The following is a 15313-nucleotide window of genomic DNA, read 5'->3' on the forward strand; positions in this document are numbered from 1 at the left end:
GCAGAAAGACTTGTTTCCATCTTAGAAAGATGCTTTTGGCTCTGTCTCTGTCCTGGAGATTCTATCTAGAGAAAAGTGTGCTTTTAGCTTCTTCTTAGCCCATTTACATTCATTGTCTGGGATTTGAAGTCCTTGTTTCATTCCTAACATCTATATGCAGTTTTCTCACAAAAGAGGGCCAGCTGGTCATTTCCCAAATCTTGAGAGGCTCCATACAATCTGTAACAGATGACTCATCTTTGGACTTTTGAACAGTGTCTAATACTTTTTCCGTCCTGTGTTTGCCCAAAATAAATCACTTCATGCAATTTAAAACAGAAGCAGATAATGTTATTTCTTATTTCAAGAAACAGAATATGGAACACTGAACAACTTGCTGCTGGTAGAAAACTAGTTTGAAATTCTGTTATTTATCGTGCTATATTATAATATAGAGTTTGAAGACAGATTATATTTTCTTCGTCTCCAAAATTTTAAAGCAAGTACAAAGTCTCTGGTCTTGTTATATATTCTTGATTGTGTGTTTCCATCAAAAGATCTATTTTTCTGGCAGAAAAGCTGAAAAAAAGGGATATTCTTCTGCAACCATCTGTTGGTATGGAATACACAGTATGAGCAGGTGCATGTGATATATGTGAAAATCTAATGGAATATGCTACTCCTGTTACCTCCTGCTGCTCCAAAGTGAGGATATACAAGGCAGGGAATCCAGAAGGCTCTGGTCTCTCTTGCTTGGTAGTGTAGACACAGCCAGTACCTCTCCTGTTTGCCTTTATTGCATTTACTGTCCGTTCTTACTGGAAAAGACAAACACATATATTCTGATACATGTATGTAACAGACTGGTGGACTTGGAGCATACACAGGAAACATCCTAAGAGCTCTAAGCAGGTAAGTACGCTTCAGCAGAAGTCCCCTGTTGCAGGAAAAGCACCTGAAAACATGGCTTGTGAGTGCAGAAGATAGCACTGCAAAAAGGTTTAGTATTGAGAATTGGGAACACCAATTTAACAGAAATCTTAAATCCCTCCTGAGGATTTAAAGACACTCCAGCTGGGTCATGGTATTCTCATACAAAGAGAGGCTAGAGAAATCTCCTAAGTCCTGAGCTGTGCCTGGGATTGGAGATGAGATAATTTATGACACAAGGACTTTCTCAGTTTTGCCCCGCGTGATATAAATACGTAATATCCTGTGCAGTATCAGGAGAGTTATTGGCACTTTCTTACAATTCATACATTTATCAGAGCTGTGGCTTAGTGTAGAAATCTCCATCTTTTTGCTGCAGGCATAGATCATTTGCTCATTGTCTGCTGAGAGCTCAGTTCTCTGTAGCATATAATCACCATTTTAGACTAGCTTCAGTCATCCAATTGCATGTCTTGTCTTCAGTGTTTGCAGGATCCGCTGGTCATACTGATAGGGACTTAGTACTCGTTTCCATTGTTGTCTTTGAGACATGGAATAAAATAATTAAGAGACTACTCAAAGGAGACAGACCTACAAGAGCTTGACCTCCTTTGTTTTCCTTTGCTTTTGTTTTAGTCTAAAAAGTTGGCACTTACATTTCTTTTCTTTTTTTCTAGCATATCCTATTTCCCCATCCTTCAAATTGTATGGCAATTGTACAAATCTAGAATTCATGGCTAAGCTATCCTATAATGTCAGTAATTTGTTTAATGCAGTTAATAGATAATCCGTTGCTGTTTGCTCTTTTGAATCTGCTGAACAGCTATTTTAGTTATGAATATTTCCAGAAATATATTGCATGTAATCACATAGAAATTACAAACTGAAGACTTTAAAAATTGGATATATGTTGCAGAATGCCAGAACAAAAGTGTTTCAAAATACACAGGGAATTTAAGAGCCAGGGAAATAGTACTTCGATTTTGGAGTAAGCCATGCTCTGGCCATTTTCGTTTTACATATGGCAAGCAGCATTCTACTTCATTGTCTGCTTCTGTCATTGAACATTTGATAGATGCTCAAAATAGCTGATTTTTCAAATCAGATATTTAAAAGGCATGCAGCTGACTTTTGTTAAACCCTGTACAGACACAAGGATTGTATTTGCATGTTCATATATATTCATGCATCTTCCAGTTACAGCTCAGCATCTAATCTGATCTTCCTCCTTTTGAACTAATAAGACTGCTATTCCTTTTTATTTTCTGTTAAATATCTTCAAAAATAGGTTATTGTGGGCTTTCAAGTAATACACACCATCTTTTTTCCCCTATGAGTAAATTCATATCTAAGAAAATAATGTAGGCATTAACAGACACTTCATTTTTCTCTGGGATACTTTGGAAAGGGGTATAATTTACCTGTAGCAGTTTGTTGTTTATTCTACATTTGATGGGAAAGACAGAAATTTGTACTCTTCGCTGGCTGATGTTGTAAGACTGATTTTCTAATTAAAATTCATTAAAATTTTGTGTATTATTTGAAGTAATTCTTGTTTCAATTCAAACTGGAAAGCTTTGGAATATTGTGGTTGGTGTGCCATAGTGAAGAGTGGCTAGCTTTGTACTTCTGTTTTTTATGTAGGGCCATTCACAGAATAAAGACCTTGAAAAGTTACATTCCAAGAGGAGGAAGATCTCCTGTCTCATAACATCTTATCCATCAATTCTAAGCAAAGGTAAGAATATTAATATATTTTTGGCAACTCAAGTTGCCAATAAGTAAGATTGTCAAAGCATCCCTACCTCATATTCTGAAACCTCTTCTATATTATAAAAACTTACTTATGTGCTGTTGCAGGATTTGCTTGTTTAAATTTGCATGAGTTTATTTTCAAAGATACGGCTCATTATTTTAAAGTAAAATTGTTGTATAAAAAGTGACTGTCAAACATTATCTTTTCACACAGTTACAGTATACTCTGTTTTTACTAAGTGCCACCTATTGAATCTACTGACTAAAATGTGGCTTTTCACTACCTTTTGTTCTTGTTTGCCCCTTGTAGCCAACACAGCCAATGAAACAAAATTAACTGTATTTTGGTTTAGACCTTAAAAAAATTCTGTTAACAAGACACCGAAGCCTTTATTTTCACTAATACCGATCAGAAACTTGAGCCACATTTAACTTCCAAGTCTTTGTTGAGTTTGCATCTTGGCACTTCAGAAAAAGAAAAACATAGAGCACTTACAGGTTAACTGAATTAATTTACCAGTTTGCTTACTGAGAAATATTTTAGAAGCTAGAACAGTGTTTTGAAGGGCAGAGAAAAATCATAAATTATCTTATTTATGATGATCTGTCAGTTTAGTAACATGCCATTTTATATTTAGTGAACAGAACAAAAAGGAGAAATACTGTCCAGAAACCGGGCTACTCTGTTACTCTACTGCAGGAAAGAATTAAATCATTGCAGCAGCGGATAGCTGTTTTACAGAATGAAAAAAAGACAGCAGTGTCTTCTGTGAAGGGATTTAAAGAAACCAATGAAAAACTAACAACTCAGCTACATTTGGCTGATCAGAGACTTCAAGCTACTAAACTGACCATAGAGGTAAAGTACTTTTCATTATGCTGTCTTAGAATGTTCAGCTTAATGCTATTGTCATTCTGTGAGATTTTGATAACATTGATTTTTTGTCTCATGTTATGATCAAAATTATGCAATGTTATATATTAGCATGCTTTATATGAGATTCTGAATCAGTTATTATGTACAAATGATAGAGGCCTGATTTACTATTATATCAACCCAATTTGTTTATCCTTCTGAAAAAGAATTGGTCTTCATGCTGACATTTTACCTGCATTCAAATGGGTGAGGAAATTTCACTTTTAGCCTGTGGTCTGAGAAGTTTCCTGAGAAACTGGTCAGTCCACGTGAACTAGCACCTGTTCCTCTCTGAAGAACAGGCACTGTGGGAGAAACCAACAGTCTCTATACGGCCCAAGAGTGGAGTGCTCAAGGCAACTAGAGTTTTCTTCCAAAGGGGGCTCAGATCAGTTCCATATCTATTTCATCCCATCTCTCTCTGTCAAGGTGGAAAGCTAGAGAACAAGATTTATGAAAATAGAGACTAGTAAACTATTTGGTTAACAGCCCCAAAGATTCCAGCTTTGTTCTCTACTTCAGTCTTCATTCCTACTTAATCCGTTCCCATGCTATTACCCCTTTCTGGTTTTCCCCATTCTCATTTATATATATGTATTTTGTGTTAATCTATATGCAGCATCTCAGCTGGAATTCTTTTCTATTCATACTGTAGTGATTGGCCTGCCCTTTATAGAGCTGAATCAACAAACACTTTTGCAGTAATTGTCTCTTGTTGGTCACACACACATCCTGCTTCCAGAATTATAGTGCTACAACAGATGGACTTGCTGGAAGGAGGCAGACATTAAAAAAGAAATCAAATCCCCTCCCCTTCAAACTTCTCTGCATTTCTGTCTTTGCACAGAAGGCAGAAGCAGTATCAGGAGCAGCACTTTTCACTTTCTTAGGGCTGGGGAACTGCTAATTTCTAGAGGAGGGAAAACCTTATTTCTGTTACTCATTTTGCATAACTATATATATGTAATGAATTGTTCAAAAAGAGTTTCCAAGGTCATTGGAACCAATGGAGATCTGCCTAGCTCACAAACAGTATCATAATGTAAAGTTTCATGGACAGTATAAACTTCAGAGAGTTATGCATATAATTTAGGTAAAATATTCTGCTTGCTCAGACATCTTCATGATTTGCCTTCCTAGAAGACTACACCTTAGATGTCCATAGGAGAGCAATGTGAGAAATAAAATAAAAAAGGCCATTATCAGGAAACACTTAAAAAAAAAAAAAAAAGGCAAAATTTGTGTCAAGATAAGTGCTGCTGTAATGTAAAAGACTGACTAAAAGTGCATGGCCTTAAAACCAAACAGTTTTCTTTCATTCAGTTTTTCTGGAAAGTTTAAAAAAAAAAAAATTGGTCACTGGTCCATTTGAAGGGTGGTACATTCTAAGCAAAAATAAATAAATGGTGTTGCAGGTACTCAAGGAAAAATCTTTATTAGGCATGCACATTTTTTTCCTTCTCAGCAACCAATTCAAATTCCCTTTCTTACAAGTAATTACTCTTCAGGTGCCATACTAGTGCTACCAAGTGGGAAATTTAAAGCAGAGGCTTGGGCTACTTGCCAAGTGAAAATTAAGGAGGTAAAGAACCTACACAGTCACTGCAGGGTACACGCATGTTTTAGAGAGAGAACCATGATTCAGACAGATCAAATGGCTGTAAAGCACACATTTGTGGGGGCTTTTTGTGTTTGTTTTTTTTATAAGAAATACTACCTACAAGTGAAATTTTAAGATATTGCAAGGGAAATGACATTTTTAAAAAATATTTTTTCCACCAGCAAGAACATTTTTGTCATTGTTTCTTCTCAATGCTTCTGTTACTTTAGATTTTAGAATTTTCTTAGGCAGGTATAAGGTAAAAACCAAGCTAACAAACCATGAAAAGCTAAGAGATTGAGACAATATCTGGATTTAGGGAGACTCTTAAAACACTTCAAGAGTATCAAAATGACTCATATCCAAAAATAAGCTTCCATATGTAATCATAAAGTTCTGAGTAATCTTATATTAACAGTGAATGTGATGCTGGGCTAAGGTACATATAGCATTCTAGCAACTGTAAACGTTAACATCATGGCTTGGATGAGATGCCATGTTGCCTGAATTTAGCTAAGAAAATAAATCCATTAGCAGACAAGGGCAGATGTTTGTGCAGCCAGTCCTTCATTATAATCCCCAAGGAATCTAGTGCTAGAAGATCGACTCTGGATTTAAGATTTAAATGTTCCAGATGTTCACTTTGAGACAGATTTTACAGTTCGTACAACCTAAGGACTGTCTGGCATCTGTTGATTTTCAGAATGTATGTATGTGTGTGGTTTTGTGTATTTTTCTTGAAGATCCACACAGACATGTATGTATGTATATATTTGTTTGTCTGCTTGTAGGAGTTCAGAATGCTGGATTCAAGTTCTTTTTTTTTGTTTGGCCTTATAGCTCTTTGCAGCAATGTAGATTTCTTACTTTGTTTTGTTTCTGCAAAAACACTTCTTTGCATATTTCTGAAAAAATGGCTGTAAAGTGACTGCACATGTGAGAATCAAAGCTTGCATTCTCCAAGGATTCACATCAACACTGAGTCAAGTCTGTCTGTACAGAAATACAGTAGTTACATTTTGCTATCAGTGCATAGAAATCATAGCTGGAGCTGATACTTAATGTAGAAGTGAAGGGATTTAGCATTTCCTTAGTTTCTTAGGAAAACATCTGAAAGACAATGTTGCAAAAATTCAGGAAAAGTTTTTTTCTAAAATTTATTCCCACCTCTATTCATTTCTATCACCAAGTGACTGCTTATAAGAAGAGTGTATCTCTTGCATACAGCACAGTAACTATAATTAGTTTTATGCAGTAGGTGTCATTCTTGTTGCAAAAGTTCAGACAAAGTATATTGAATAAGAAATTAAAATCTCACAAGCAGGTTAAGTCATTAGTGCTTATTTTATTCATGTCAAGGCCACTCACAGGTCCACTGCTCAAAAGTACCGTAGGATCTTTTGCATCTGTTCTCCAGTGTTTCTCAGGTGATGTCACAGAAAAGCTGCATTTCTTAATGGAACACCATAGGCATTTGCAAAGTGCTTGCATAAGTCTACTTCAGCAGGAAACATGAATCTCAAAGAATAGGAACAAGTCGACGAGTCAAAACGCTGACAGATCCTTTGGAGAGGATAATGTGAAGGTTTAAGTAAAGTTTTTCAGATGCATTCCTGCAGATATGTAACTATGTTTTTGCTGAATTAGGAAGAAAAACAGCTTTACTTTTTAGCTGTAACTTGGCCTAGGACTTTTTTTTCTGATAGCATTGTAAAAATTTCTCCAAACTTTATTTTAGCCATTCAATTTTCAATTATCTTTGAATTTTAAGGGAACTCCTTTCCCCTGAGCTCATACTGTGCTTTTAAAATAAAATTTGCTTGCTAAAAGTTTGTCTAGTGGATTATCTCAAGCATAGAAAGGTATGAGCATGAAAAGCAGAAGAGTAAAGGGCCAGAGAAAGCTTTTTATTCTTTGAAGTTTGTTTGTGACTTTCTCTGCATATTCTCTTGACTATTTTTTACTGCTCAATCTATCAGAGAACAATGCAGAATTCAGAACTGCATCTGCAAATTCAGCACCACAGCTTCACTCTTCTTATGGTACCCAGGTACAAGTAAACCAGCCAGTCTAGCATTATTAAATTACACTGAAACAAAGAAGAAACTGGTGATGAATTTAGATGCATTGTAAATTATTAACGTAGCTATTATTTACACAAAGATCTCACTTTGATTCTGGTTTTCATGAAGGGATTTTTCACTCTTTAAAGATGTAATGTTATTTACATAACTATTTTTGCATGTCAGTGGTTTCCTTAAAGTAAATTTTAGGAATAACGTTGAAATTATAAACTGAATGCTGCTTGTAATTACCCTGTAGTAAGCTAAAACTGCTTTTGGAATGTCCTTACTTTTGTTCGTTACAGCAAATGTGTAATTGTTATGACAGTTTTGGCGGGCTTTCTACATAAACATTGTCCATTTAGAAATTCTCTTAGACACATCCAATTTTTTTCTCCCAAAACATTTTTACATGTGTCTTGGTTTTATCTTTTTAGCTCCTCTTTCATGGAAATACTCCAGAACATTTGTGCTTTTTTATTTTTTTTGTAAGTTCATAAGAAAGCTTCTGCAAAGTGCCATCTTTTCTAAATTAAGTGGGTTTGGTTTTTTTTTCCCTCTGGTAGCACAAAAAGATATTTGTCATTATGTACATCAGATAATATTAATCATACGTACAAAATATCTGAATGATAAGTTTTTACAAAAGTTTTAGAAGAATTAAAATTTGGAAGACTTTAAGTTAAGCATAAATGGTACTTTTTACAGATAAACTGTGCCAGAGAATACTAATACATCAGTAGTATATGCAAGAATTCTGACTTTCATATGTAGAAGTAGTAAAAAAAAAAAAAAAAAAAAAAAAAGTAAAAACAGAGCTGCTGAATGACCTCATATAAAAAAATAATCTAATGACCATTCATTTTGTTTCTGCTCTGTTCAGCAATGTCCCTTTCCATTCTTGCAGGGCACATTGAAGTCGGGAACATCTTACTTGTATCCATCTTCAAAATGAAAAAGCTAAATATACCCTACGTAACACTTTTGCCAAACTTAGTGCAAAATTGTTTCTGCAACCATCCACCTTTGGCACAGAGTGTAATGAAACAAGGAATTCTGTGAAGCCATTAGGAAAAGTCTGTTCCCAAAAACATCAAGAGAAGTGTAATTTCTCCCCCCCCCTCCTTCTATAGAAGCATACAGATTATCCTTTCCTGACTGCTTTGAAGAAGAGTAGTGTTGGTTAATTTGCAGGAACTATAATCCTTGGTCACAATATTCAAAAAGAATTAAAGGCAGTTTCTCAAAAATATTTAAAAACAAACCAGCGAATTTTCTATTCTACCTTTTCTTAAGATGCAGCAGAAGTGAAAAGATAAACCAGAAGGGATTAAAGTATGATAAAGCAGGGTATACTGCCTGACCTTTGCAGAGTTTGCAAACACAATCTAAGACAGCAGAGGTTTATCTAATAATTGAACTAAACTATGTGGCAGTATGAGACTGAAGTCTTCTCAGAATTTCATTGGATGTAAATTCTATGGTTTTTTCTTCTGAGGTCACACTGCTGTTATCATTGTGTATGCATGCTTGAAGAAACCTCTTTGTGGGCACAGTATATAATTCAAAACGCAAAACACACCCCCAAATCTATGTATTCTTGAGAGAAAGCCACTCTTCCTGGACTCACCACAGTGTTCCACACCTGAACAGCAACATTATCTGTAGGTAGGAAAAATTGTCTGTAATGTATTTAAAACTTAAATGTTGTGGAATTTTAGTTCAATTTCTGGGCCCTACCTGTAGTTTTTGAAGTCTTTGCATTAACAATATTGAGAGGAATAGATTATGCTATATTGTAGTTTTATTATAAATTTGCTGAGGCTAATAAATTGAAAATCAGGCTATGACGTCACAGTTATAAAGGCTGGAAACAGAGACAGTCAATGCTCTGTGACTCTGTGAGACTAGAATTCAGCTCTTCCCTAGTCCTATTCCAGAATTCTGCCTGGAAAGAAACATGATCAGCTAGTTAAATATATTTGTTCAAACTTTTTGGTTACTAAATGGGGAAATCTCTATATAATTTTTCCTCTGGTAAACTACTGATTCAGCATTGCTGCTGATATAAAACAGTTCTCAAATTTCTATTTTCTATGCTGTCAGAGAAGTTGACTTGGAAATAAAATGAGGAATTGCCAAATGGTAAACATGAAAGTAACTGCTCTTTTAAAATGCATCTACTACAAAAAAAAATTTATTATTTTATTTATTTTTATAGTTTGCTGCATTGAAAACTTACAGCATCCTGAAGTCAGTTCCGTTAACAGAACTACCCTGTAAAATATATTTATCGTGAAACTGTGCTGTCATTACAAAACAAAAATAAAGCAAAATACCTTTTACATTTATATTGATCTCTGAGGAAAAATTACAATAGACCTGTTGAATTATTGATGAACAACAGTTGAAGTACATTGCATGTAGGAAATGAGTCTCATCCATAAATTAAAGAGAACAGTTGGCATGAACTAGAACTATGAGAGTTGTATTATATTGCTGTCAAAATGAAATAACTTAGAGATAGGTAAATTCTAGAAAAATATATTGTACAGAAAAAATTGTGGAGACTACATGAAGTTCACAGAATATACTTAAAATCAATACGATTTATATTGCTGTATCATGTAGAAACCCTAAAAAGCATACTTCTGTATTAAAAGACAGAACCTGTATCACAAGGATTAGCATGTTCTTGTAGTGCTACAAATAGAGATAGTACACATATCTATAAGCATATCTAATATATTTATATCTGATAGTATAATACAGTAATAGAATATACTTGTATGTATATTACAGTAAACACTGGAAGATACTGTTCTATGAATTTTACTTTATGGATTTCATGTGATAAGTAGGTCATTTTTCTTCACCTTCCCTGTGATTTGATCAAACTTGCCTTGTGCATTGAATCTTATTATTAGACAAAAAAAGAGAACTCAGTTTGCAGGTTTTTTCCCCCAAATTTCCTATATAATATACTATTTGAGACCTGGAAAAGCTCAACAAATACTGTCATAATAGGATTTCCTTTTGTGCTCACAGGATTGTCTTCACTGAATTCTGTGTGATCTGGTCATTTAATTAAAATTAAGTATAGAGCTAGATTGGGTTCTTGAACCTTCTCTACTATGTAGAGTTTTGTGGATAATATATGGTTTTGTCAGATAATAATTATTCACCATCAAATTTCACCCCCCAAAATCCATTGATTTGGGAATAATTATTCATATGTAGACAAGAGATTACATTTCAGCTCTGGCAGTCTGATTTTCTCATGGATTGTCATAAAAGACCAGTTTGGGTTGCAACTGGATCAGTACTCTTAGGCTTGTTCAGTGGAGTGATCCATGAATTATTCATGATTAGTATTACCAGTATTAACTATTAAAGTAATTTACTAACCACTTTATGCACATGCTTATTTCCATGGAATTCAATGAAATTTCAAGACCTCCTGGGTATGGTGGTAAAAATAAGTTTTATTGGCTTTAGTCTTAAATATAGAACTCTCTATGGTGAGGGGTTCTTTTGTGTTTTGAAGTTGCAGGGAAGGAATTACAATAGAGAATGTAGCTGCATAATTTTTTTAATATTGTATGATTTAGTATTCTGATAGACTATGCAATAACACCTCTGTGTACCATTCTATATAGGTGCTACTAAAATGCAAGAAATAGATGCCTTGGGTTTCTATCAGCCATATATCCTACCTTGGAAGTTCGAATTCTCTCCCCGGGTTTGCAATTGTCTGTTTCATGATGGATTTTTACCTAACTGTCTCTCTTTTCTCTCTTTCCTGAGCTAGGTAAAGGTTTTCCTGATTAAGTTCTTATGAAAAGTTTTCAAGAGTCCTGAGAAACTGGGGAAATACTTTTGCATTCCTTCATATTGTGAACGTTTAAGGAGTTGATTCTCCTGCACTATCCTAATGCATTCTTTTACCTTACTTCCCTTTCCTTTGCTCCTGTCCTAATCCATTAAATGAATTTCCCTCATTGTGAAGTTAGGGAACATAAGGTTGGTGGAGTAGAGTGCTCATTATGGTTAGCAAGGTAGATGCATGTAATAGGTGAATTGGTAAGAGACAGTTTTGTTCCTTATTTGAGGAGTTGGATTTCCTAAGAAGTTGAAGGAGTGGGGTCATGGGATTGCAAAAATGGCTCTATGACCTAAAAGTATCTAGAAGTCTTCTAAGCACATCCACTCATTTTTGTTGTGTGCCCCTATGCAACAGTGGTTGCTTGTATTAAAATGCATGTAGGAGATTAAATTCCAAAAATTATCTTCATCATGATTGGTTTTACTTAATATTTGGATTGGAGCTAAGCACTGTCACATGGAACACAGTGTAGACTCAGTGTCTCAGTTCATGCCTTAAGGTTAAATTGGTGCATATAAGTACTACTTAATCATTTTCACTAGCTCAGAATCTCACGTACCATGAAATTAATTTTTCAGTTGATCCCTCACATGAATGATAACATTATTTTTTTCCCCAAGATAATGGTTTACCCCTTACACATCTATTCTATTTGGATATACTATGAAATATATGACAGTCTTTTTGCTGTTTGTTTTAGAGGTAAAATCTTTCAATCATTTTTTAAAAATTAGTGGCAATGTAAAAAATCCAAGCCAATGCAAGAGGATATCTTCAGTCATTGACAGCTATTCTAAGCTTTCAATCATCCACCAGAGGCTGATTGAAAAGTATAGATCATTATGACCTCACAGTGTTTTTAATGAGGAAATCATTACATCATAATGAAAACCAATACATTGCTCAAATTCCTGTTGAGCGAGGCTGAATGGCTGTCTCCTGGGAACCAGGGACTCTGAAGAAAAATGAGAGTCCTAGTAGGTAATGAGCTGAGCATGAACTCCTGTTGCCGTTGTGAAGAACACTAGTGTTGTCCTTCAATGTATGAACTGGAGGCTATACAACAGGAGCAGAGAGCATGTTTTCTTTCACTTGGTGTGGTTTGACTGCTCCTAGAATGCTCTGTGTAGCTCTAATACCCAGAATCCAAGACATGGATGGAAGTAAAAAACATTTGAAGAAGACTTAGGAGAAGGATTTGAAAATACACCATTCCAGAGAACAATTTGAGGTTTTCAGAGAGGAGATTAAAAGGTAACTTAAGTTTAAATACCTAAGAATAAGAAATTTGCTTGTAGAGTCTTCAGTCTAGCAAAATAAGATTGAAAAAAGATTCAAGGACACAGAACTGAAACAAGATAGAATCATACCATATATGAGGTCTGTAATTTTTATGTGACTGTAATTGACCATTGCCGATTGGAGTCAGAGAACTGCAGTGATATTGGACAATTAATCTAAAAAGGAAGAATTAGAGAGAAATCAGCTGCTTGTCATTTGCACTGGGCAGTCTTTCTGAAGGGAATAAAAAAACTTGTGTTCTGTAGGAAGCATAAAAAAATAGAGACAGGAAGAGAGAGGATATGTTTAATGACATGAGCTGAATTAATGAAAAGTACAAACAGGAAGGTATGTTCTCAACTTCAGTAACACTGTTCATTTATCTGAAGAACTGATGGAGGAAATGCATGTACTTCATAGAGTACAGCTGGGCAACAGTATTTTTGTGATGAAACCCAGAATGCATTTGATAGTGCTGTGGTGAAGAGATGTAAACATGGATGATAAATTTAAGAAAAGTCAAACGAATGCTTTATAAGGGTCTAACTGAAGCCAAGGAGGAGCGTTATAATGGTGTTCAAACATCAGGTTATGAAGAGGAGAAATTCTGAGACAGGGGAAGAAGCCATCACTGCTCAAGACACACAAATACAGAGTAATGGCACAGGGAAAATGGGTAATTAAACAAAGGGAGTAACCTAAAGGAAATGAATGTTCCACAGTGTGCAACAGGAACATTAAAAGAGAGTTAGTCTTTAGCAGAAGAAATGCAAAGAGAAGGAAAAATAGCTTTTGTGGTGTAATGTACACAGAATTTAGGATTACATTGGTCTAGTACAGCCCTTTAGAGCTGCTGATTGCAGAGCTGAAAGAAGACTAAAGCTCTTTAATTTAGGTAGTGCATAGCTTGGTAAGGAAATTCAGAAAAGAAAAAAGTAAGTAACTATTTTTTTAATATTTCTTTCATATTCTTTGTCTACCTGTAAGGAAACAGTTTTTTAGTGAGGCAGTAGTGAAATATTTAAAGGAGAAAGCTTTTCATTTGCATTGGGAGCATAGAGACAGATTAACCTTTTTTTCAGTCAAAATCTTGATAAAGGACTCAACTTGAGATATTTTGTTAAAGGCTTAGCTACCAAAGAATAAAAATACTTACTCTTCAAAGTATTGTTTTCAATAGAAACTTTGGCAGAAAAAAAGAAAACTAAATTTACTATGAGAAATAAATGAAGGAAAGGCATTCTGATAGATAGTAATTTCAATTAAAAATCTACAGGTGCTGCACTTCCTTGAAGATACAAATTTTACAAGCTCTGTCACTAAAAAAATAAAATTAAGATGATAATGAGGAAAGCTAAGCAGTAGGAGACATAAATTTCTGTTGTTTCCTTAGGAAGGCCTATACTGAGGCCTGAAACTACAGGTGGTATATGGTGATTTACAGTCTTAAGACCCCTAATTTGAGTAGTTTCCCTGAAGAAAAGTTTTCTGATGTTCTATGTTTTTAATGAACATAATTGTGATAAGAAGGCATTACGTACAGCTTAGAGCGCATTTTATTGCAGCCCACTGTCATACATATTATTGTGTACAGTTCAAAAGGTATTTGCATTTTATAGTAAATTCCTCAAAAGATTATGAATATTGGATTGTCCTGACTATGTTTTTATTCTTCTCTCAAGAATTGTAAAATTTTAGTCTTGGTTGCATTATTCAGCTGCTGCTTTGTGATATTTGTTCTTACTTTTCATAAAAAGGAGTTAAAAACTTCTTTATATATACAAATACATATTTTCTTATTTACATATGTTCACTGTGTATCTCTAGACTTGTGTTTACACTGGCAGCTTTTGTAGTAGGCATCCTGTGTAGGGTATTCAGTTTATATATGTCAGATCCTCAAGGGCCATGGCTTTTGCCAGATGAAGCACTTTTGATTTTGAGGCTGATGAAACACAGTGCTATTATTGATCTGTGCATGACACAGCCTGTCTCTCTGCTGGCAGAGTGTAGCAACATTTATCCAGGAATTTGTGAAATGTCACTCGGATCATGTTCATAAGGTAAACTGTGCAAAAAACAGGATCCAAGCTGAGAATCCATGAGGAATTGGACGTGACTCTTATTCCTTCATCCTATCTTCTAGGTCAGCCAAGTGGTATTTGTTAAAACAATGTATGTGTTTTGTATTAGGTGTTGAAGAAGGTATGATTATTACTATGAACACCCTGTACAATATAGTCATACTGCTATTTTACTCGGTTTGTTAGGTCACTTGGGAGAACAATATTTTAAGTCGGTGAAAGTGATCTAAATATTGCAAGTCTATGATTTCTGTTCTGTTTGTAAGAAAATGATGGTTCCTGTACAGCTCCAACCAGGAAACTGTGTCTATATTTTCTAAAGAATTTAACTTTTCTTGCTTCATTTTGCCTTTAGAGATGTGTGGCATTTACATGTTTGTCATTACGATCTCAGTAAGCAATAGCGGTCAGAAAGGGTGTGTGACTGTTTCTAGACATAAAACTGCCAAAATACTGATATTTATGTTTTTTTCTTTATAAATTATCATTGAAAAAGGCTGCGCATTTTTGTTAGTATGAAAAGTATGTCGTGTAAAAAATGCAAACTAAGGAAAGTGGTAAAAAAAGCAAAATTCCATTTACCATTTATCTGTTTGTAAATGGTCAAGTGCGACTTTTCCAGACATTTTTAAAAACTAGTGTTTCAACAATAGCCTCACTGTTATCTGCAAATGGATGTTGCACCTTCTTATTAAAAAAAAAAGGTTGTTTTAAAGTCTAAAAAAAGACACAAAAAGCTGCAATTCTTAATTTTCATTTTCTGTTTATGAAACAGTTCTAACAGTGACAATTTGAAAGTTAGCCATGAAACAAAAAAAT

The 15313-nt window shown here is 34.7% G+C and overlaps 1 protein-coding gene across 5 annotated transcripts in view; it reads left to right on the forward strand.

Annotated features, from left to right (window-relative positions):
- CNTLN (centlein) overlaps positions 1-15313 on the forward strand; it is a 199485-nt gene that overhangs the window by 137778 nt on the left and 46394 nt on the right. For all 5 annotated transcript variants that reach the window (XM_075021816.1, XM_075021817.1, XM_075021818.1 and 2 more), the window contains 2 exons: positions 2554-2647; positions 3303-3523. In XM_075021816.1, the coding sequence (XP_074877917.1) occupies positions 2554-2647; positions 3303-3523 (315 nt within the window). The remainder of the gene's footprint in view (positions 1-2553; positions 2648-3302; positions 3524-15313) is intronic.

Source organism: Buteo buteo, chromosome Z, assembly GCF_964188355.1.
Source record: "Buteo buteo chromosome Z, bButBut1.hap1.1, whole genome shotgun sequence".
In the NCBI taxonomy this organism is placed as follows: domain Eukaryota; kingdom Metazoa; phylum Chordata; class Aves; order Accipitriformes; family Accipitridae; genus Buteo; species Buteo buteo.